This window comes from Podarcis raffonei, chromosome 8 (genome assembly GCF_027172205.1).
Source record: "Podarcis raffonei isolate rPodRaf1 chromosome 8, rPodRaf1.pri, whole genome shotgun sequence".
NCBI lineage: Eukaryota > Metazoa > Chordata > Lepidosauria > Squamata > Lacertidae > Podarcis > Podarcis raffonei.
In genome coordinates, this window is record NC_070609.1 from 70,797,698 (window position 1) to 70,820,183 (window position 22,486).

The 22,486-nt window shown below is 46.3% G+C and overlaps 1 protein-coding gene across 2 annotated transcripts; it reads right to left on the reverse strand.

Annotated features, from left to right (window-relative positions):
• Positions 1 to 5,807: 5,807 nt before the first annotated feature.
• CALML6 (calmodulin like 6) lies at positions 5,808 to 16,790 on the reverse strand. 2 transcript variants are annotated; one of them, XM_053400697.1, is made up of 5 exons: positions 16,665 to 16,790; positions 10,362 to 10,536; positions 8,932 to 9,076; positions 8,058 to 8,158; positions 5,808 to 6,232 (listed from the first exon to the last, which is right to left on the reverse strand). In XM_053400697.1, exons 2-5 carry the CDS (start codon positions 10,483 to 10,485, stop codon positions 6,186 to 6,188), a joined length of 417 nt encoding a protein of 138 aa, XP_053256672.1. In that variant the 5' UTR covers positions 10,486 to 10,536; positions 16,665 to 16,790; the 3' UTR covers positions 5,808 to 6,185. The 2 variants fall into 2 exon arrangements, with proteins under 2 accessions (XP_053256672.1, XP_053256671.1); XM_053400696.1 differs by lacking the exon at positions 16,665 to 16,790 and adding an exon at positions 15,621 to 15,739.
• Between the last annotated feature and the right edge of the window lie 5,696 nt (positions 16,791 to 22,486).

Genomic DNA, 22,486 nt, shown 5'->3' on the forward strand with positions numbered 1-22,486 from the left:
GCGGGAGGGGGGTGGGATGCTTTGATAATATTCGGCTAATCTGAAAGGCCAAAACCCCTTTCTAAGCAACTATCCCTATCCGAATCTGAAGAGATTTGTCCAGTTTTGTTCCAAAGATTCAATTCCCTCAAAAAAAGAAATGTCTGGTTTGAAATGTAAATATATACATATACCATAATGCTAATGCGTCCTGTGCCTTTGGGAATAGTGAGTTGTTGGTGTGTGTGTTTTAATCAAGGGAGGGGGGTGTTTCTTAAGAAATACAGGCTGACAAATCGCCCTCTAAGGGATGCTTAGTAAACAAGTGAAGACCTGTTTGAGAGGATCTGTGACATATCTTCATGTAACGAGTGGAAACACATTTCACTAAGCCCTTTTAAGAAGGGATAGTCTTCGGTGTTTAGTTTTTGTTCAGTTGTTTTTGGTACTAGTCTAGTCCATAGTAAATCCCTCCGCTGACTTCACCTTTTGGGAGAGGTCTTTGGAGAAAAGGCAAGTTAAAGAGGCTACACGATAGCAGTTCATAAAATTATGCAGCACATATTAAACTGTGGAACTCGCTCCCACAGGAGGCAGTGATGCCTACCAACCTGAGTGGCTTTAAAAGAGGATTAAACAAATTCATGGAGAAGGTCAGCGATGGCAGGTAGCCAGGTTGGCTATGCTTCGCCTCTGCTGTCAGAGGCTATATGCCTCTGAATAACCGTCGCTGGGAATTGCAGTTGGACAGATTGCTGATCCCCTCATGCCCTGTTTCCCACAGGCAACCACGGTGAGAACAGGATGCTGGACTAAATGGGCCACTGGCCTGATCCAGCTGGTTTGTCTTATGTCAGTGGTTTTCAACCTGTTCGCCGTGGCACCCTGGGGTGCCTTGAATGATGGTCAGGGGTGCCGCGGGCAACACTGGCCTCTGTCCCTCTTTCCTTCCTTCCCTCTCTCCCTCCGATGCCCTCTCGCATCTCTGCCTCCCAAATGCTTACACAGCTGTTTGTTGCAGCAGCCCTGGCTACAAGTTCCCCGGGTGAATGATTCTTCTGGAGCTGGACAGGGGGTGCTGGTTGCCAGGAGCCAAGGCGGCTCAGAGACCAGGGGTGTCAGCGGCAGCAGCTTTGAGGACTCGCAGGGAGAGGGGAGGAGGCTGAGAGAACACTCCACAAGGGTGTTCAAAAAAGGGTGAGAGGCTGCCAGCTCGGCAGGCAAGGGGTGACATAACTGGACTCCTGAGCCCTACGGGGGTGCGGCAGAAAGAATGTAGTTGGTCAAGGGAGCCGTGGACCCAAAATGGTTCTTAATATTCTGCTAGCTTCATGACGTGAAAGAGAGCTCCAGGAACTTCATTAGTGAGCATCCATCCTCTCAGTATGTGTCCTGGGCTGACTGACATTTTGTGTAATTCATTCATAGAAGGGGGTTTCCCAAACTCAGTCATTCTGTCTGTTTCCAGGAGTTCCAGTTGTAAGTACCATTGCATATTTAGCTGAAGCAGTAGCACCCATGAGCGCAAAAAGCGGGCAAGTATCTGCATTACCGAGGAAGCTCAAAGCTTTGCAGGAGGGCAATTAAAACACCAAACACACATGCATTTAAGCGGGTCTTCTCCCAAATAACCAGTGAGGAGGACTGAGCATGCTTGGTGTCCATGGAAGGCTGTACTTGTTGTCATTTCCAGAGGAATCTGGTTGCTCGCCATTTGAAACAAAATGCCAGACTAGGTTTGCTTTACATTTAGCATGTAAAGGTAAAGGGACCCCTGACCATTAGGTCCAGTCGTGACCGGCTCTGGGGTTGCGGCGCTCATCTTGCTTTATTGGCTGAGGGAGCCGGCATACAGCTTCCGGGTCATGTGGCCAGCATGACCAAGCCGCTTCTGGCGAACCAGAGCAGCACATGGAAACGACGTTTACCTTCCCGATGGAGCGGTACCTACTTGCACCTTGACTTGCTTTCGAACTGCTAGGTTGGCAGGAGCAGGGACCGAGCAACGGGAGCTCACCCCGTCACAGGGATTCGAACCGCCGACCTTCTGATCGGCAAGTCCTAGGCTCTGGTTTAACCCACAGTGCCACCCGCGTCCTCCATTTAGCATGTAATGCTGTCCTAAAAACAACTGCAGAGTAGTTTAGATGGTGCTATGGGCTCTTCCAGGAAGCTGGTTCTTAGGTTCACTTTTTTACGCAGACTCTTCATTGGCTTGCTTTGCCTGTTCTAGCACGACACCATAAGAACCTCCCCAATGAAATAAACTGGGGCATGTGCACACCCTTGTACGTCCAGGTTCTAGGTAGTGCCGGCTGGTGCCCGTGGAGACTGGTAGGGTGGAAGGGAAGGAGACCACCAGCAGGCTGGCTGAAAGGACAGTGACATTGGTGGGGCAATGCCCTGTACCCCCTAATGGACCGGCTTCATTGGTTGGAGGATCCTATGCCCAACACTGCCTGGGCCCAGGGTGTAGTGCCCCCCCCCCCGCATTTCTCCCAAGCTCTCTCTGGCAGCCCATGGGTATTTTAGCCATCAAATCGAAATGCTGTTCTAAGAATAACATCAGTAACCTTTCAGAGATCTTGAGCCTTTCCTCCTATTCGAATCTTTCATTGTCCCTGGAGAGCTCTGGTTTCAAACCGGGACCACCGCTGGTACCTGATACTTTTCCTCCTTCCGAGGAGAGAAGGAGGGTTTCCACTACCGTCAGCACATTGGGCAGGCTTTCGCAAACATAACACCTCCTGGTATTTTCCAGCGCTTGGGAAGTGCTGAAATTGCAACCATCTACCGGAGGGAGGCTGTTTCTCTTTTCAGCTCCCCAGACCAAAATGGATTTGCATTTCCCTCAGCAGGTGTGACCAAAAGTGACTTGGCTGTCGCACATGTGTGTATATCAACCTGCAAAGGAGAATCCAGTGTGTAAAAAAAGAGAACCTTTTAAAGGCCTCTCTCTGTTACTGAGGTTCAGGGTGTACGTCATTCCTTATGGTGCCACCGTGCCACCGCCCATGCCCTAGAGGAGGAGCTCCTGGTATGCTTGAGGAATTCTTGAGATTTGCAGAAGTACAAATCATCTTTTTTTGTGGGAGGTTCCCTAAAGAGGGGCACCCCTTGCTAAATGAAAACAAAAAACCAGGTCAGCAAGGTTTGATCATACTCAATAGGCCTAGAATGCTGACTGGCTTGGAAACGTGCAAGTAAATTGATAGGAAATGACAAATGGAGTATTGTGAGACGGTGTTGCTAGTTGGAACTGAACAAGAGCGCCTGACTGCAACGTTTTCTTGCAGCTCCCCCTCCTTTCTGGTATTTTGGAGAGCCTCAAGTCCAAACTGCAGAGGAGATCCATGATTGCATCTCTTTTCATCTCATGTTTTTACACAGAAGCAGCTGCCAGTTTCAGCTAAAAGTTGGCTGGAAGACTTCTTAAGCTGTCCTGTAGCCAGTTTCCTAGTCCAGTACTGCTTACTCTGACTGGCAGCAGTTCTGCGGGGTTGAAGCTGAGAGAGATCTTTCCTATAATCTGCTACATGTTCCTTTTAACTGGAGATTGTGGGTTGCATGCAGTTGCTCTACCACTTGGCTATTAATCCCTCCTCTTTTTATTTCTCTTTGAAACAACAAGCTGCCATTACAGAGTCAGTCCATCTAGCTCTCTATTGCCTATACCTGGTGTAGGGGAACCTTTGGCCTTCCAGATGTTGCTTCACTACAATTCCCATCCTTCCTGGCCATTGGCCATGCTTGCTGAGGGTAATGGGAGTTGTAATTCAGCAGTATCTGAAGGGCCAAAGGTTCCCCAAACCTGGCCTATAACTGACCAAGCAATACCTCCACACCCACAGGGTTTCAGAGATAGGTGTTTCCCAACGCTACCTGGAGATGCGCAGGATTGAACTTGGGGCTTTCTGTATGCAAAGCAGATGCAAATTTAGAGTTGCCAGATGGTTGTTTGCAGCTGGTTGATATCAAGATGAAGTAGATGTTGCATCTGTGTTGGGGCCATCATGGAACAAGTGGCTCAGTTTGGAATTTTAATACCTTGGGCAGGACTCTGTTGAGGAGGGAGTTGGTGTGCACAGTGAGTCCTGATTTCAATTCCCACCATCTCCAGTTTTGTTTGTTTTTAACTCTGGTGGGGAGCTCCTGTTACCAGTCATTGTAAACTAGGGATGTATCAACTTAACGTTCTCTAGATGGTGTTGGACTCTAGGTCCTGTCAGCCTGACCTGTAGTCAGAGATGAGTGTGAATAATAAATATCTATATACCACATAATGCTAAAATAGGCTTCTGAGCAGTTTCCAAAGAAGAAACACTGGGTACACAGACTATAAAATATAAATGCCTGGAATTAAAATCTACAATAAAACAATTCAGGAATTAAAACAGGAGGACCAAGAGATCAAGGGGAGGCTTGCGTGAACAGGGGTGTCTTTCAAAAGCAGGTGGAATGCCAATACAAATAGACCTAGTCCAGCAACAATGGTGCAAGACTGTGTAAGATACCTTCATAGGTGGAGACATTTAGCATTTCTAAACATTAAGTGATATAGATGGAATCAGGCTTCAGTTTGTCTTTTCCTCATAGCCTATCTCTCTACTGGCATACTGCACAAGCTGTCCCAGGAAGATGGGACATCCCGTTTCCTCACGTGAGGGCACGGCGGCCATTTTGGGTGCCAAGATCTTGCCAGAAAAAAGCGCTCCCTCCCCACCAAAAAAACTGGGCGGGGGGGCCCTGCAATCTTGTGCAGGCCATGTGACTCACACAGGAACACGGTGAGGAAGATGTGCATTATGGTTTGGGAACTCAATATGTTGGTCATAAGTTGAGCCTGCTGGATGAGGCCCAATGGCCCATCTAGTCCAGCATCCTGTTCTCACAGTGGTCAGCCAGATGCCTCTGAGGAAACTTGCAAGCAGGGCCCAAGCACTAGAACATTCTCCCCTCCTGTATGCTTTCCAGCAACTGATATTCAGAAGTATTTCTGCCTCCAAATGTGGAGGTAGAGCAATAGCCATCATGGCTAGTAGCTGTTAATAACCTTTTCCCCTCAGAATTTGTCCAATCCTCTTAAGGCCGTCCAAGTTGTTGGCTATTACTTCCTCATGTGGAAGCGAGTTCTATAGCTTAACTACCGTATTTTTTGCACCATAACACTCACTTTTTTCCTCCTAGAAAGTAAGGGGAAATGTCTGTGCGTGTTATGGAGGAAATGCCTACAGGTGGCATGCCTACGGATTTTCTTCCTCTAAAAACTACGTGCGTGTTATGGTCGGGTGCGTGTTATAGAGCGAAAAATACGGTATGTGCTGTGTAGGAAGTTCTTTTAAAAATCTTTCCTGCATCTTCCAGCATTTAACCGCATCTGTTCTTGGCCTTACAGGCCTGCGTTTCTTTCACTGATTCTACCCAAAAAGCCACACTTGGGGGGTAAAGAAAACGGAAACTGGTTTCATTGAAATTTTATTAATATGAATCTTAAACAAGGGCAATCTGTCCAGTTTCCAGCCCTCAACTGCCCAAGGCGATTTAACTTGACCATGTATTTCTAGCACATTGAAAGTACATTATTTCCCATGAAGATTCCTGAGAGCTGTAGTTTACCCCTCACATAGTTTCCAGCCCTCAACTGCCCAAGGTGATTTAACTTGAGCTGGGCACAGACCATGTATTTCTAGCACATTGAAAGTACATTATTTCCCATGAAGATTCCTGAGAGCTGTAGTTTACCCCTACAAGTCCCAGCACGGTTAACTGCAGCTCACAGGATTCTTTGGAGGAAATAATGTGCTTTAAAAGTATTCTGAGTAGCTAACTTTCTATGGGATAGATGCCTGTCGGAGTTCCGGGGTCTTCTCTGAAGAATTATGGGAATTGTAGCTGAAGGAGAATCCTCTGGTAAAGTGGCTTAGCCTGGCTCTTTTTGCAGAACGACCGAATTACACTTTTAAACCTGTTTTAACTCTGTCATGTAGATACACGCTGGGACTGGATTTCCCTCACTCCTCTTTGCTTGCAAACTTCTTGCTGTAGAGATGTGGAGATCTGTACACCAATACTTTTTATGTTACCTACAGACATCATAGGTGTCTTGCCCCTTTTGTCTATTTACATTGCAAGAAGGAAAGTCGCTTGGGTCGAGAGAGAGGGGGGACAGGACTCTGACATCAAGAATTAATTTCTTCCAGTGGGCCTTATTGGGTCAATTTAAATGATTCGCCGGTCATCATCGCCACAAACTCTAGAAGGGGAAAACAAACATAGATATTTATTAGAAAGAAGGTGGAATTGATGGTTTTTCTTCCTTCCTCCCTTTGCCCATTTCTTAACTTTCTGGTGTATTTTCAAACACACATACAAGAGAAGTACGGTATGTCCTGCTGAGCTCAGTGGAGCTTGTTTGTTTATTTCATGCAATGTATTAATAGCACACTTCTCCCAAGCTATGACCTGTAGGATACCAGGTTTCAAATCCCCACTCAGCCATGAAACTCACTGGGTAACCTTGGGTAAATCTCTTAACCTACCTGACAGGGTTGTGGTGAGAATGAAAAGGGGAGGAGGAGAACCGTGAGTTCCTTGGGAGATAAAGTTGGTATATAAATGTAGTCCCAATGGTTGGTCCATTGGTCAACATCATCTGCACCTTTTCAAGGCCTGCCTGAATAGGTCTTCACCTACTGGTGGACAGGAGGTAACTGGGAGGAGAGAATCCCACAATCTGGGAGCAGCCACAGAAAAGGCTTGCTCTATCATGTCACTCTATCATATCATATCATAATTGAATTATGGTGCTGGAGAAGACTCTTGAGAGTCCCATGGACTGCAAGAAAATCAAACGGTCTTTAGATCCTTGCCATGTATTTTGTGAAAGCAAATTAAGGGACAGTTGCTTTAAGAGAAGGAAAAGTGGCACACTCTGCAGTTTATCAAATATGGATACTGACTAATGTCAGATTGGTGCACTATACTGCCATCTGCTGGAAGGTCTGAAGAACTGTGATGGTGCTTCCTAGGTTTATCTGTGTTTCAAGTCAAGCTGGGACCCGTTGCTCGGTCCCAGCGCCTGCCAACCTAGCAGTTCGAAAGCACCCCCAGGTGCAAGTAGATAAATAGGGACCGCTTACTGGCGGGAAGGTAAACGGCGTTTCGGTGTGCTGCGCTGGCTCGCCAGATGCAGCTTTGTCACGCTGGCCACGTGACCCGGAAGTGTCTCCGGACAGCGCTGGCCCCTGGCCTCTTAAGTGAGATGGGCGCACAACCCCAGAGTCTGTCAAGACTGGCCCGTACGGGCAGGGGTACCTTTACCTTTACCTTTAAGTCAAACATCCTACTAGGAAATTGGTTAGGAAATTGAGTTCAGGATACGTGCAAAACAATGGCGGAGACAGTAGAGTCAGATGGTGGTATCTCAGAGGGTGTAGCCAAATACCTGTTGTATTCTGAACTCTACAGCCCAAGGTGTGCAGTGGGTGGGGGGAGGTTTTGCTGTTCCTTTATGTCCCATTGAATTCAATGAGCATTACTTCTGAGTAGGCATGTACAGTATTGCACAGTGTGTGCACACAAAATGTGTAAGAACCATGGATTAAGGCTGAGCAGTCTTGAACCATTGACTCAGCTACGGATGGGCTATGACATGTTCATTAAAACTCCAAAATTCTTAGAGAGAAAAATAAAAATGCAATCCACAAAGCCCAGGTCAAGTAAGACCATGTTGCATTTGTGATAAGAGATTTAGGAGGAGGAAGAGGCAGAACTGTGGAAGTCTTACCAATTGTTAGATTGTGTGTACGTATTTCATTAATGCCATCTGTATTTTGAACAAAAAGATAGGGGTGCTGATGTGGCTCAGTTGGTTAGAGCATGGTGCTGATAACACGAAGGTTGCAGGTTTGATCCCCATGGGGGACAGCTGCAGATTCCTGCGTTGCAGGGGGGTTGGGCTAGATGATCCTCAGGGTCCCTTCCACCTCTACAGTTCTATGATTCTATGAATGATTCTATATGGCTGACTGTACCTATGAGACGTTCCTCCCTTCTAACTCCCCATGCATTTCTGATACCTTCGTAGTCAATGGTCCCATCCCCGTCTTTGTCAGCTTCTTTCATCATGAGTTCTGCTTCCTGTTCGTTCAGCGGCTCCCCGGCGTTCATCAGCACGTACCTAAAGGGCGGAGGCCACGGTAAGGCGTGGTTGTGCACTATCTGGTATGCTGCCTCTAAACATGGAGGTTCTGCTTTACCTGCACTCACAAAGAGCTATAGATCCATTCGATTCATGCAGCGCATATTTAATCCATGGAACTCACTCCCACAAGAGGCAGTGATGGCCGCCAACATGACAACCATCACAGATGTTATCTTGGATGAGCGGAATTGGATTGCTCCGGGCCAGGATGAATACTGGGTGGCTTGAAAAGAGGACTGGACAAATTCGTGGAATAGAAGGCTGTGGGAGGGGTAAACTACAATTCCTACAAATCTGGGAATTCCGCTCTTAACTCTTCATCCTGGTTTCTTCAAGGTAAATGCCTATCAAAACCAGAACGATGGCTATATTCTTCCTCCAATTCCTGGAAATGGCAGATGCACAGAATGCCATTGTGCTCGGGTCCTGCTTGTGGCATCTGGACTGATCCAGCAAACTCATCTCATGTTCTTATGCATTTTCCTAGTCTGTACAGAACGGAGGCTGGGCTCACATACATACCCTACGTTTAAAGCACATCTTCCCCACCAAAACAACAACCACCACAACCACATGGGAACTGTAGTTTACCCTTCACAGAGCTACAACTCCCAGCACCCTTAAACTACAATCCCCAGGATTCTCTGGGCCAAAGGCATGTGCTTTAAACAGTGTGGATGTGAATAGCAAACTTGGACGGGAGACTTGGCAACGCCCGCCCTCCTTTGCCCTGTCTTCTGCTCACTTACTTCAAGGTGTTCCAGTCAATGTAGCCTTTGTGCTCCTGATCAAAGACCTTGAAAGCTGCCCTTAGCTCTTCATCCTGGTTTTTTGACTTTTCGTGGTAAATCCCCATCAAAACCAGGAACCCATCACAGTTGAAGGTGCCTTTGTCTAGGGGAAGAAAAGGAAGGAAGGACTTCTGGAATCCATTAATGCATTCCTATAAGCCACTTCTTTTTCAACCCAAGGGTCGAAAACATTCCCTTCTGGACAGCTGTCCGAGGGACACATGTCAGTGGTGGTCAGGACCAGGGGCAGTGGATGCAAAACAGTAGGTGCAGATTTTATGTTGGCTGTGCTTATGCAAAAGTAAGTCCCACTGGTGATTTTAGACTCTGGACATTTTAGACTTTGCTGCACTTTGGGATGCTTTCTGCTCATTCTTTTCGCATAGGGCCACAGACATTTGTACCAGGCCTGTGCAGAGCTTGTCTGAGGTCTGGGGCAGGAGTCTTGATCTTGGCATGACAGTGTAAGACCAGTAAGCCCCTAGTGGGGGGCCCTGGCTGGCTTAGCCCTCCAAGGTCTGGGGCAAGTGTACCCGACTGCCTCCTCCCTCTGCCTGGTCTGCCACACAGTCCTGCCTTGAGGGTACCATTATAAATAGGCTCCTTTTACTGGGAGGAATGGTTGGGAATTGCAAACTAATGTGTGTGGGCAGGGGAAGAGAAAAATAGAACGTATGTGTAACACACACAAACACACACACAGAGAGAGAGAGAGAGAGAGAGAGAGAGAGAGAGATGCTACTGCCCCTGTTTGCTCCACTCGCCAAGCTCTTTGCCTTTCCCACACACCTGACCAATCCCCAACCCCACTTTGCACCATACCCTCACCTATCCCCCCTCATAGCTGGCACCAAGCTCCACCCCTTTTAAAGGAGGAGGTGCTTCAGAGTGGCCTGCTAAGCTGCTATGTAAAGCACTTTCTTCGCCTCCGTTAAACCTCACCACAAGCGTGTTTACCAGAAGTGGGAGGTGTTTCAGAGTGGCTCTCCCCCTCTGTTAAACGACTTGGCTGGGCCAGCCTGCCATTCCTCATGCTGCAGTTGGAGTGGCTGCCTCTCAGCAGCTATGCAAACTGCAGAGCGTGACAACGTCTTACATTTTTATGTATATAGCAAGATAATACGGAGCGCCCTTATGCTGAGTCAGGCCATTGGTTCATTAAGCTCACCACTGTTGATGCTGACTGGCAGCACGGCAGGGTTGTCTCTCCCAGGAGACACCAGGAATTGGACTTGGGCCCTTGGGCATGAAGAGCAAATGCTCTACCTCTGAGCTGTCGCCCTTCCCAGATAGATTGATAAACACAAACTCTCTCTCTTCCCATAGCACTGTTAGATTTGGGGGCCAGAATTCTTTCTGAAAAGCCAGGCCAGACGGGGAATCCTTACTGTCTTTGTCCACATCCTTTGCCATCGTCACCAGCTCTCTCTTGGTGGGGTTGATGCCAATCAGGCTCATGAGCCTCTCCAGCTCATCCGTTTTCACCAAGCCGTTCCCCTCTTCATCAAACATCTCAAAGATGCCCTTGTACTCGGTGATCTGCTCCGGCGTCAGGGCGATTGACTGCAGGTGAAGAGAGGCATTAAGCGACTGGGGCCTGGGTGACAAAACAATGCCTTGGGTAGTGTTCCTACTCAGGGGGCCCCAGCCAACCTCCTTTCCCACGGTACTGCATTCCATTCCCTCCAGGGATCTGTGCTGCCCTGTCCCTGCCAACCAGCCAGGATTCCATGCCCACAGAGCATGTTCATGTCTTGTTTGCCTGTTTCAGGAGAGTTGCCCCTTTTTGTACTTTTGTAGACCTTGACACACACACACAGAGAGAGTAAGACACTGGCATTTGCTCTCCCCCCCCCCACCAAAAAAAGAAAAGGTTGTCTCAGACTGAAAATATTTCCTCACCTCTTCCCTAAGCAAATAAATATCACTGTACTTTCTGCAACACAGGAATGGGCCTTTTCTGTGGTGGCTTCCCTTTTGTGGAATGCTCTCCCCAGGGACGCTCGCCTGGCACCATCATTATCATTATATATTACATATATAATGTAATACCGTATATATAATGAAATATATATATAATGTAACCTAGCTGTTTGAAAGCACATCAAGTGCAAGTAGATAAATAGGTACCACTCCAATAGGAAGGGAAACGGCGTTTCCGTGTGCTGCTCTGGTTTGCCAGAAGTGACTTATAATGCTGGCCACATGACCCGGAAGCTGTATGCAGACAAACACCAGCTCCCTCGGCCTATAGAGTGAGATGAGTGCCGCAACCCCAGAGTCTTTTGCGACTGGACTTAACTGTCAGGGGTCCTTTACCTTTTTAGTAGACATAATAATAATAACTCCATTTCCCTTTGTTTTCACCATGGACAAAACATCAGTAGCCTTCCACCATGTGTGATTTGTGCCCCGATTTATTTATTTTTTAGTTTTAAATTTTTATTTTTTTAAGTGATTTGTGCCAAAATTAAACTCGCCAGTCTTTCCTTAATTTGCCACAATACTATTTGTTTCTTGTTTTTAAGACCTGGGCACAGCTGTTCACCCAGCCATGAAATTCACCAGATGATAGCCTCTCAGTTTAGCCAACCTCACTGGGTTGTTGTAAAGAGGAACACACGCCATTGCTTCTGGGAGGAAGAAGAGAGGAGAAAGCTTGCCACCTGTTTTCAGAGTTAATTTTGAACTCAAACTAGGAGCAAGCACCAGAGGGCAGTGTTGTGTAGCTTCAGAATCCTGAGCGCTATTCAATCCATCCCAGAATGATTTTATTATCAGCAAAGCATTTTCAAGCAAGGGGTGGTCGGAGGCATTTCCAGTTTATAACTGCAAATTTATTTATTTATCTAGTCTAATGGAAGCCTTGTACCAATTTAATCTGCCCTTTGTTGGAATACGTCTTGCTTTTGGTCATAGCTGTTGCCAGGGGTGTGGGAGATAAAATAATAGAATTCTAGAGTTGGAAGGGGATCCCAAGGGTCATCTAGTCCAACCCTCTGCAATATATATGATCAAGGTTTGTTTACCATCCCCTTCAGCACAACATCTAGGACATTTCACAAAATAAGATGCAGAAATGAAATATAACAAAAAAAGAAAATGTTTTTAAAGGGCATGGGGGCATTTATGGGAGAATAAACATATCTGCCTAGGGGTGGAAGAAGAATCAGGTTGGTGCCAGGTGGGCCTCTTGGGGGAGGAAATTCCACAAACACTCTGCCATCTTTCTCTCTCTGGTCTTGCATCACCTGGAGGAGAATCTCTGAAGTTTTTCTCCCTCACTCCTAACACTAGAACTCAGAGCTATCCAGTAAAGCAGTATTTTGGAAGATTCAAGTGCAGGCCAAGGAAACTGATTTCTTCACCCTGCACACATAGCTAAACTTAGGGAATTTGCTCCCCCAAGAAGCCATGGCAATTTGGATGGCTTTGGAAGAGGGTTAGGCTAACAGTGGCTGCTAGCCACATGGGCTGTGTACACACGAAGCCTTTTAAGCACATTCAGAGCAATGCAATGCAGGAATATGCCGTTGTCCCATATGGGGATGGAACCTGCGACCTTGACATTCTCAGCACCATGCTCTAACCAACTGATCTAGAACCCAAGGACATAGTTCTTTCCCTCAAAGAATTCTGGGCACTGTAGTTTGTTAAGGGGGTTGCTGGGAAATTGCGACACTCGGAGGGGTGAACTTACAATGCCCATAATTCTTTGGAGGACAGAATGTGTTTCGAATGTGCTTTAAAGTTATAGTGAATATACAGACTGTGTTCTGCCTGTGCTGTCGGAGGCAGGATGCCTCCATATACCAGTTGCTGTGGTGAACAAGTGGGGAGAGTGTGCCGGTGAAATAAATATATGTTTGTAAGAGAGGCGGGGACAAGGAAGAACAAGAGGAATGGGGGGGTCAGTGGTGGGTTAGTCATTAACTGCAAAGAGTGGTGATTCTGATAGTATTTGGGGACACAGGGTCGGTCTGACCCAGATTATTGCAATTAATGAGCATGACTAATTAAGGTCCATTAATTTCAGCAGGTCTATTCTGAGCAGGACTAATGTTGCCTACAACCCACTTTTTAAAACTAGGGTCAGGATTGTGTCCTTTAACACTCCTCTCTCCCACTTTCCTGTAGAAAAATATATATCTGAGGGTATTGCTGCTCCCAGGGGGAGACTGTGTACCCCTGGCATCCCATGAATGAGGTTTTTTTTATTTCATTGAAGACTGAGAAAACAGAAACTGTTTGGGAAGGGGAAGCGCTGAAGGTAATTGTTGCTACAGCAACACATCATCTGCGTGGTTTGCAACAATTATAATAAATATGATTGATTGTTCTTTAGAGAAAGGTGCTTGGGATATCAGATCCCTGCTTGAGAAAGCACTTGGTTTATTAAAAAGAAATCCAGGAAGATATTAGTAATAATAGGCATGCTCTTTCATTGATATATCAAGGGAACTTTGAAGTTCTGAACTTTGATTGGACTTTCCCCATTAACTGTAGTCACCCAATGCTTTGAAAGCACTGCTGGCAAAAATGAGTTTAAATGAGGGTGGGCCTTTTTGGTGGTGGTGGGAACATAGTCCTCTTTCAGTAATTTGAGAATGGGATGCAAAATGGGCTGAATGGCTCATCCTTTCAGAATGAGCCAGATATCCAACCAGGCAACATTGCTGCCACTTTGAATCGGCTTTGTGATGTCATCGCATGCCCAAATCTGATTGGCTACATAGCACCACATCACATTTAATCCATCAAGGGGAGCCTTTGGCCTTCCAAATGTTGCTGAGCTGCCACTCCCATAATCATTGGCCAGGCTTGCTAGGGCTGATGGGAGTTGTAGTTCAACAACAGCTGGAGGGCTAAGGGTTTCCCACACCTACACTATGTGATCTCTGATTGGTTGGGATCACATTCTCAGGGGCAAGACAATCAGCAGACCCAAGTTAGATCATGACCATTGATTTCAATGAGTCTACTCTCAGTAGCACTTAATTAGATACAACCACATGTTTTTGGACCCCCTTCAATATTGAAGCCCGGAAGTTGAATATGAAGCTGCTACATGCACACCCACCCCTGAATAGCTGGACTGGTGAAAAGTCCTCTATCAATCCCTCTGATTGCAAACACAGTGCTCCCGTGCCAGCAAAAACAGTGCCAAATCTGTGCCACTAAGCATTAAAATAATAAAATAAGCAAAAAGTACACACACACACACACACACACACCCAAACCCCACTCTCTCAGACAAGCAGCCCAGAAAGGAATAAGCATGCTGAGTGTTCTTCAGCCGTCTCAGAATGTTGGAGAGAATGAATTTGTCTGCTTGAGCCTCATACAGATTATATAGCACCCTGGAGAAGGAGGTGGATGAATGGACAGGAGAACTCTAGTTATGGGTGAAGATTTAGATTTTATGGTGGGTTCACAATGATTTGTAGTAATGATGGTATCAAGGTGGTTGTGCAATATCCTTGCTTCCAAAACAGTGTGCACCTGCCAAGTCTTTGGGTAGACATAGTGCTGCATTTCCAATCACGCTGTGTGACCTGTTGAAATCCTGTAACTTTTCATGCCACAAATATTCCAGTTTATTTTTTGGTTTGTTGTTTGCTACAGTGCAATAATTGCCCCTGCATACGGCAAACTAGTAAGGGGGGGGCATGACTGGCCCTGTATAAATCCACCACAAATACCCTATTGCCGCATAATACACCCTGCCCACCCCCCCAAAAAAATCTCACCATGTAAAACAGCAATACTTTGTGGAGAACATTTGAATAATATATTAAAAGTGTTGTTGTTTTTTGTTTGTTTCTTTGCTGCATCAAATTTTTAAAAATCTATTTAGTCCTACATCTGGGAGATTTGCCTATAAAAGCAAATAATCAAAAGCTAGATAACCTCCTCCGAGAAGCTCAGGTTTTCTGGTGATGGTATCTAGAGGTCTGCCACAGAGGTTCCATTTAGCAAAGGCTGTCAAATAGACATTGAGAGATCTTTTCCGTGAGCTTGGTTAACACTTGTTCTAAAGGAATTGAAGGAAGGGGTCCTGTTCAGCCCTCTAAAGATCTTTTGCTAACCTTCCTAAACATACTGCAAAGTCCACTACTTTGGATGAACCCAAGTTGTGGGAAGGGCAGAGGGACAATGTCCCTCTATCCCCATTTCACTTGTTCAGTGCAACAGGAAACCTCCAGTTAGGAACAGAAGAAGCTACCTTATACTGTCAGAACATTCTATCCATTTAGCTCAGTACTGCCTACACTGGCAAGCAGCAGCTCTTCAGGATTTCAGGCAGGGAGTCTCTCCCAGTCCTACCTGGAGATGCCAGGGGTTGAACCTGAGACCTTTTGCATGCCATGCAGATGCTCTACCACTGATGCTCTACCCACATAGGAAACTGCCTTAAGCTGAATCAGACCATTGGTCCATCTAACTCTGCACTGTCCACACGGACTGGCAGCATCTCTCCAGGTTATTAGTCAGAGGACATTCCCAGCCCTATCTGAAGATGCTGGGAATTGAACCAGCATGCAAAGGAGGTGCTCTAACCACTGAGCCACAAAGGCTCCCCAGTTCCGAAAGCATAATTCAAGTTAATTCAAAGTTGCGGAAATTCCAGGTAAAAGGAGACTCACCATTTTCTTGGTGTTTTCAAACTGCTTCGAGAAGGTGAGTTTGCCGGCGGAGGAATTGAGCACGAGGACAGGGCATGAAGTCACTCCCTTTTACAGCTAGAGAAAAAGTGCTCAGCACTCAGGACCCAGGGGGATGAGTCTCTTGGCAACCTTTTATGGAAGTGAAGGTGGAGGGAGCCCTATTTCTGGAGGGTTCTTCCTTCTCAACAGCACCTGCTGCTGCGTCCCAGAGGCCCCCTGGCTACAAGGCAACTTTGATGGCTATTTTGTGTGGTCACAATGGTGAGGAAGAAAAGCCCATTTTGTTCATTCAAAAATGTCTCCCCTACTTCACATTCTCTCTCTCTCTCTCTCTCTCTCTCTCTCTCTCTCTCTCTCTCAGTTCTTTGTAAAAGCATTTACAGTGGTACCTCGGGTTACAGACGCTTCAGGTTACATACGCTTCAGGTTACAGACTCCGCTAACCCAGAAATAGTACCTCAGGTTAAGAACTTTGCTTCAGGATGAGAACAGAAATTGTGCTCCAGCGGCGTGGCGGCAGCAGGAGGCCCCATTAGCTAAAATGGTGCTTCAGGTTAAGAACAGTTTCAGGTTAAGAATGGACCTCCGGAACAAATTAAGTACTTAACCTGAGGTACCACTGTATATGAATAATAAGGCAGAGGCGGGGGTGTTTGGCTTTTGTTTTAACAAAGAGTGGTGGAGGTGAATGGACTGCAACAGTTCCCTGCTCCCAAGGAGCTTACAAATGTAAATTGGGCAGGAGGAAGAAGACTCAGGACAGTGGAACAGACTCCTACAAGAGGCAGTGGACTCTCCTTCCTTGAAGGCTTTTAAGCAGAGGCTGGATGGCCATCTGTCATGGATGCTATAGTTGAGATTCCTGCATTGCAGCGGGTTGGACTAGATGACTTTGGGGGTCCCTTGCAGCTCTACAGTTCAATGATTTTATGCTATACTGTGTTCAAGAACCATTCCCCAACCCTTCATATATGAGCTGTGTTTTGGATTGTGGTGTTAAGCTGCAATCCTCAGCGTGCTTACCTGGAAGTAAGCTCCACTGGACTCAATGGGAGTTTACATCTGAGCAGACGTCTCTAGGATTGCATTATTTGCTTCATAAAGTATGGCCCTCACAACATTCTGGCGACATGGAAATAAGTGAATGGAAGCACTCTCGCTGCTTCTAAAGGCTCTTTTTAGGACATAGAAGGTTTTTCAAAAAACAAAACAAAAAAATACCCATACATTTCAAAGAATGGAACGAGAAAATAGCTACAGCTGCAGGGGAATGAGAAAGATAGCAAAAAGAGATCCTTTCCTTCCAATTTGTAATTATTTCCCTTCTGGACTTTTTCCACCAAAGTACATTTCAGCATTAAGCACTTTGCTCCTGATTGCAAAGTTTTATCTGGTGTGGTCACTTCTGGAAAAACAGAACAAAACGTATCTTAGAAGTAAGGCAAGGGTGGGAAACTTTAGGCCTTGTGATTGTCCCCAGACAACCAGCCCTCCTCCACATCCTCCTCGCATGTTTTTGCCTGTCTGGAATGTGTCCTTGAACTCTGATCATGCTTCTTGCTTGCCTGGAAGAAGGACAGAGAGAGGGTTGTGAGAGTGTGTGCAGGAACCAGCCTACTGTACCATGGTAAAATTCACATTCGTTACTCCGCCAGCTTTTGCCTCTGGACCTGTCCATCTAGGGCCGCATGGCTCTTGGAAGGTTGCCCACAAGGTAACATGGCCCTAGAGCTGAAAGAGCTCCCCCACTATTGCTATAAATGATAGCAGTGTAGAACAAGACATGCAAGTCCTGTCTGGGAAAGGTTCGTAGTCTAAGTCTAATGAATGAATATTGAGAAAGCGAGGAAAGGGCAGAGCTAATCTCCCCTTACGTAGGGCCAATGGCCTGGTCCAGTTGTGATGTACCTATTGCAACCTCTAGCTGCGTGTTTCTGGCAGCAGCAGCGGTTTTCCAAGATGGGGTGCTCCTCTGATGGGGTTCTCTGCAGTGGTTGCTGGCGTGGCTGGAATAGGGCAGAGTAAGGTGTGCGAGAAAGTCGCACACAGAGTGCCAGGTTGTGTACAATGATCACCAAATTCCATTTGTATGTGATCAACACACAGATCAATTGCATATTCTTTAAGGTGCGTTGAAAAACTGGTTTGACTCTGAGGAGTCCCTTTCTCTTGGCGCAATTCCACCCCCCCCAGCCACCCACTCCGTCTGTCTCCCAACCCCTGTTTTTCCTCCCTCTAAGCAAAGTGTCCAGCCTCTGCTGGCACTCTTAATGAGTTATGCCCCTGGCGGCATTTCCCGTAAGGGAGCAAATAGCAGCTCTGATTAGCCAGAACAGAGCCTAGCATGATTGCCAGAGCACGTTAGAGAGTAATTGTACAAATGTGCCATAACATCTCTAATGCGGAGATTAAGAGAACGGTTTGGAGAGCAGAAGGCCGTGAAATAGCAGCGACAGAGAAGGAGGGCAGAACTGGGGTGCTGGAAGAGTGGTCGGTTTGAGATTTCAGCATTTAGCAATGCCAAGTATTCCTAGATCCAGGAGAACATTGACAATAACTTACATCAATGTGTTTGTTGATTATTATACCATATGCACTCCACTTTTTATTCCAAGGTGGCACACACACTTTTATCCCTCTCTCAATTTTATCCTCACAACAACCCTGTGAGGCTAATTCTTGTTTTGTCTTCATCCTCTGCCCTGCCGAGTTCTACAACACTGAGCCTAAGGAAGGTGTCAGCCAGGGCCACCCCTTGGACAGCTTGCAAGAAAGAAGGCAGGCAGGTGGGAGATGGCTCAGGGTTGATCCCAATGCCCCCTTCACCCTATTCTGAAGCCATCCAAGTTGGTGGCCATCACAGCCTCTCATGGGTGTGAATTCATCGTTTAACTATATGCTGCTCCTGTATCTGCCCTGAATCTTCCAACTTTGTGCTTTGCTGGATGACCCTGATTTCTAGTCCCTCCACAGCTTGCATAATCCTGCACACCTCTGCCATGTCCCCTCTTCCCTGCCACAACTTTAAGCATGCAGATAACGCCCTCTGGCTTTGTGTGTGTGTATGTTGATTGCCTTACATTTGTTGCAGAACCCAATGGGGGAAAGCGTCTTTCTTGCAAGGAAATAGGATGATATGGTTGCAAGCAGAGCACCTGTTGTTGTCCCTAAAGGCTTTAATCAGCACCACCAGCACCATGCCAGGTGGACAGCAGTCCCAAGAGCAAAGGCTCTCCAAGTTGCGCACGCCATATAAGGGGAGCGGTCAGAGGACAAGCATATTTTGAACACTGTCAAGGGAACTGGAAGCTACTAGCTATGGAAAGCCACTAAGTTTACTCCTGCTGCTGGGCCTGGGAGGGGAAATACTGCTGAGGAGGCCAACTTGGGGGGGGGGGAGATGTTACCAGCTTAATAGGGTCACATTTGCTCAGAGGAACCTGGAGCCTCGGATTGGCTGATACTGTACTTTGAATGAAACTTCACTCTCCACAGCCCTAAATGCTGCTGGCTATGGAGTGAGACGAGTCACTTCTAGACAATCTGTTTATTGAGCATTTGTCACGATTCGTTAGAACAAAGTTTGAGATGAGGTTGGATGATGCTGGCTATTAATTGAGCATTCATTCTAATCTAGAGCATGCCAGACATCCTTTTCAATTGTGCATTCATGACTATTTGTGCTCATGGTGGTGTTGGGGTGGTTATATGTGAACTGGCTTTCTGTAGTGTTTGCAAAAATTCCAGGGTGCTTGTTTTCCAATTGGTGCACACCCCAACATTTCCTGCTGAAGCCCTGTAATTTTAAATACCATAAATGTTCCGTTTGTTGGGTTGTTTCGTCCTGCTTTTGTTGCGCTGAGTTGCCCTCCAGACAGCGATGGTGCCGTAACATTGGGGTAGCATCACAGAATAATGCTGAACGGTGTGTGGATGGTCCAGCATAATTCCACCATTAATGCACTATTATTGTGTCAACTGCACCTTGCAGAATACACCTGTTTAAAAGCACCCATTTGGAGTGGGCCCTCTGATTTATGGGGAGGTGAAATTACATTGTGGGAAGCAAATGTTGCTCCCCCTTTTCCAAGCATTTCCCCATTGCTGTTATTATCCCAAAGAATTCAATTTGCAGAGTGGCAGGTAGTGAGATTGTTGCGCAACAGCTCCAAAATCATCTTTGATTGTGCTCCCTGACGCTGTTATGTCATTAAATCTGACCTCTGAAAGCAGCGACAGTCTGGAAGCTCACATATAATATTTTCACTAAGATATTTTCAAGCACACTTTAGCCTGCTTTTCAGGGGCATAAATTATATGTCAGGTCCAGACTGTGTGGACTACATAGAAATAAGCAAGATATCAGTGTGCATTGAATGTAGAATATAATGTTGGTTGTATACAGCTGTCTCTTTCAGAATGTGCTGGAAGCAGGTACTCCAGTGATCTAGGACCAAGGAATGATCTACCATTTTAGTTTTTAAAGGAATTGAAGAAAAACAGGGATGAGCCCAATCTGAGCCAGCCTCCTACTTTCCTGGCCTCGCACACACATAGTCCATTTCTTCTGAGACACTGCAGTCACAACCCGGCCAGAGAGCATGGAGTAATGGTGTGAAAGCTTTTCAACTGTACTCTTTGATTCATCAGTAGCCTGCCTTGCAGTGGTGCAAAAGCAAATAGGTTGCTTCCCCCCCCCTTTCTGCTAGAGCTGCACCTACCCATTAGCCAGAGAGGGATGCGGGTGCGGGGGGGGGGGTGGAGATTTGATTCAGCATGCATTTAAAGGCAAGTCTACTCAATTCACATTTTCTGGAACAATCTGAAAATCAAAATGCAGCCATCCTTCAAAATCCAGGCTTCTCTGAATTTTGCAGTGCTGTTCTCCAACCACATAATATGTGTGAAAATGCTTACCGCAGGGTAAAGTGTGTAGAAAAATGCATGCATTGGTGAAAATAAGATACAAGACAACAACTACACTGTATTAAGGGTGATTGTGTTGCAAAATTGTGTATATATTAAAGGAAATGGCATACAATGGGGACCTTTGCATGAAAATGCTGACGAATTTTCATGAGGCTTTCATTGTCGTTTAATTGCAAACTAACGTGGAAATGTGGAGAAGTGAACTTGAGAGCGGAAAAATGAGAAACTGAAATGGAAGGATTTGCCCATCCCTAACTGCAACAAAATGCTGCAGTGTGGATTGGTCCTGTTTTGGTCTTCTGCTCAATTCCACCTCCTTTCAGGAGCTTCCATTTTGAGCCCCTTCCTGATTTTCTGTTTCCTCCCCCTCCCCCTCCAAATTGCCAACAGATGCTCAGCATCCTGTTGTTCCTGAGCATGCTCGGTCCTCATTGGGCTGCCCCCCACCCCCGCTCTTTTCACATCCTCCCCCAATATATTTTCCCTGCTTCTGCAAAAGTTGGGGTTTCCAAAGCGATGCACTTCATTTACCATCTTTGGACTATATATGCAATCATAACCAGGCACTTGAGTTCACAGCTGGTAGTTCCTGCAACAGAGCTTTGCCGTGTTCTGACCAGTCAGTCTTGCCTTTTGCTAACATCCTCCATTGTATTACCCTTCTCACCTCCTAGTTGCAATGGCTATGTTTCTCTCCCTCCATTGTTGGTTGCAGTATACCTCTGAATGCCAGGTGCTGGGAATCACAGGTGAGGGAACAGTTGATGCTGCACTCAGGTCCTCCTTGTGGGTTTTCCTATGGAAATCTAGTTGGCTGCTGAGAGCAGGATCCTGGACTAGATTAGATGGGCTTTTGGCCTGATCCAGCAGCCAGACTTTTCTTCTGTTTTTTCCCATCTCTCTTCCCAGCAGGCGGGCTATGCATGCACTTGGGACACCAAAATGAAAAAATTGAGAAATTTTTGAAAGAATTGGATATATTTTTTTAAAGCACCAATGTAGTCATCATGGGGAAAATTAGAACTTGGTTAGACTTCTTACACTTCACTCCAAACTCTCTCTCCCCATTTTTTGTTTTTTTTTTTAATTCCTTATCCCCACTAAAACCGTGGGTGTGTGTTCCTTACTAATGTAAATTGAAGTAATGCAATGAAATCTGATCCTGTCATGTGTTGCACATGACACACATGCATGCACATTTCAGCACACATGTAAGTTTTGGTTTAGTCCTGCTTTTATTTTGAATTATATATTGGGGGGCTTTCATAGGTGCCATCCCACGCTGAAGATTGTGGGTGCCCGCTACAAAGGGCTTCAACTTTGCCCATTGGATTTGGGGACCCCCAGGCCTCACAAATATATTATTGTGGGTGCCAAAGCACCTGTGAGCCCCCCTGGAGTTGGCTCCGGTGGGGGCTTATAATAGTTTCAGTGCCCAGGGATTGGAAAGGTCTTAATCAGCACTGAATATTAGACAGAAACCCTCTCTATGGCCTTCTCAGCTGAATCTCTTTCTCTTCCAACCAGCCTTTTAAGCAGAGATCTTTCCCAGCCTGCATCTTTTTTAGATATTTAGATATTTTTAAATTGTTCTAGTCATTGCTGTGTTTGCCACCCTGGGCTCCTTTGGGGAGGAAGGGCAGGATATAAATAAATAATGGTGGGCGGTGTTTTTAAATTGCAGTCAATTGTCCCACCCACTTCTGCTCCTCGCTTCGCCGACTGCTGGCATGTGGCCCTTGGCAGGTTGTTAAGAAGGGCCAGTGGCCCATGGGATGAAACAGGCTCCCTCCCCACCCTGTTCTAACTGAGGATGCCAGGGATTGAAACTGGAAGATTCTGTATGCAAAGCCCAGGCTGTGCCAATGAGCTGATGCTGCTCCCAAGTCGTGCATTATCATTTCCGTGTGTGCATT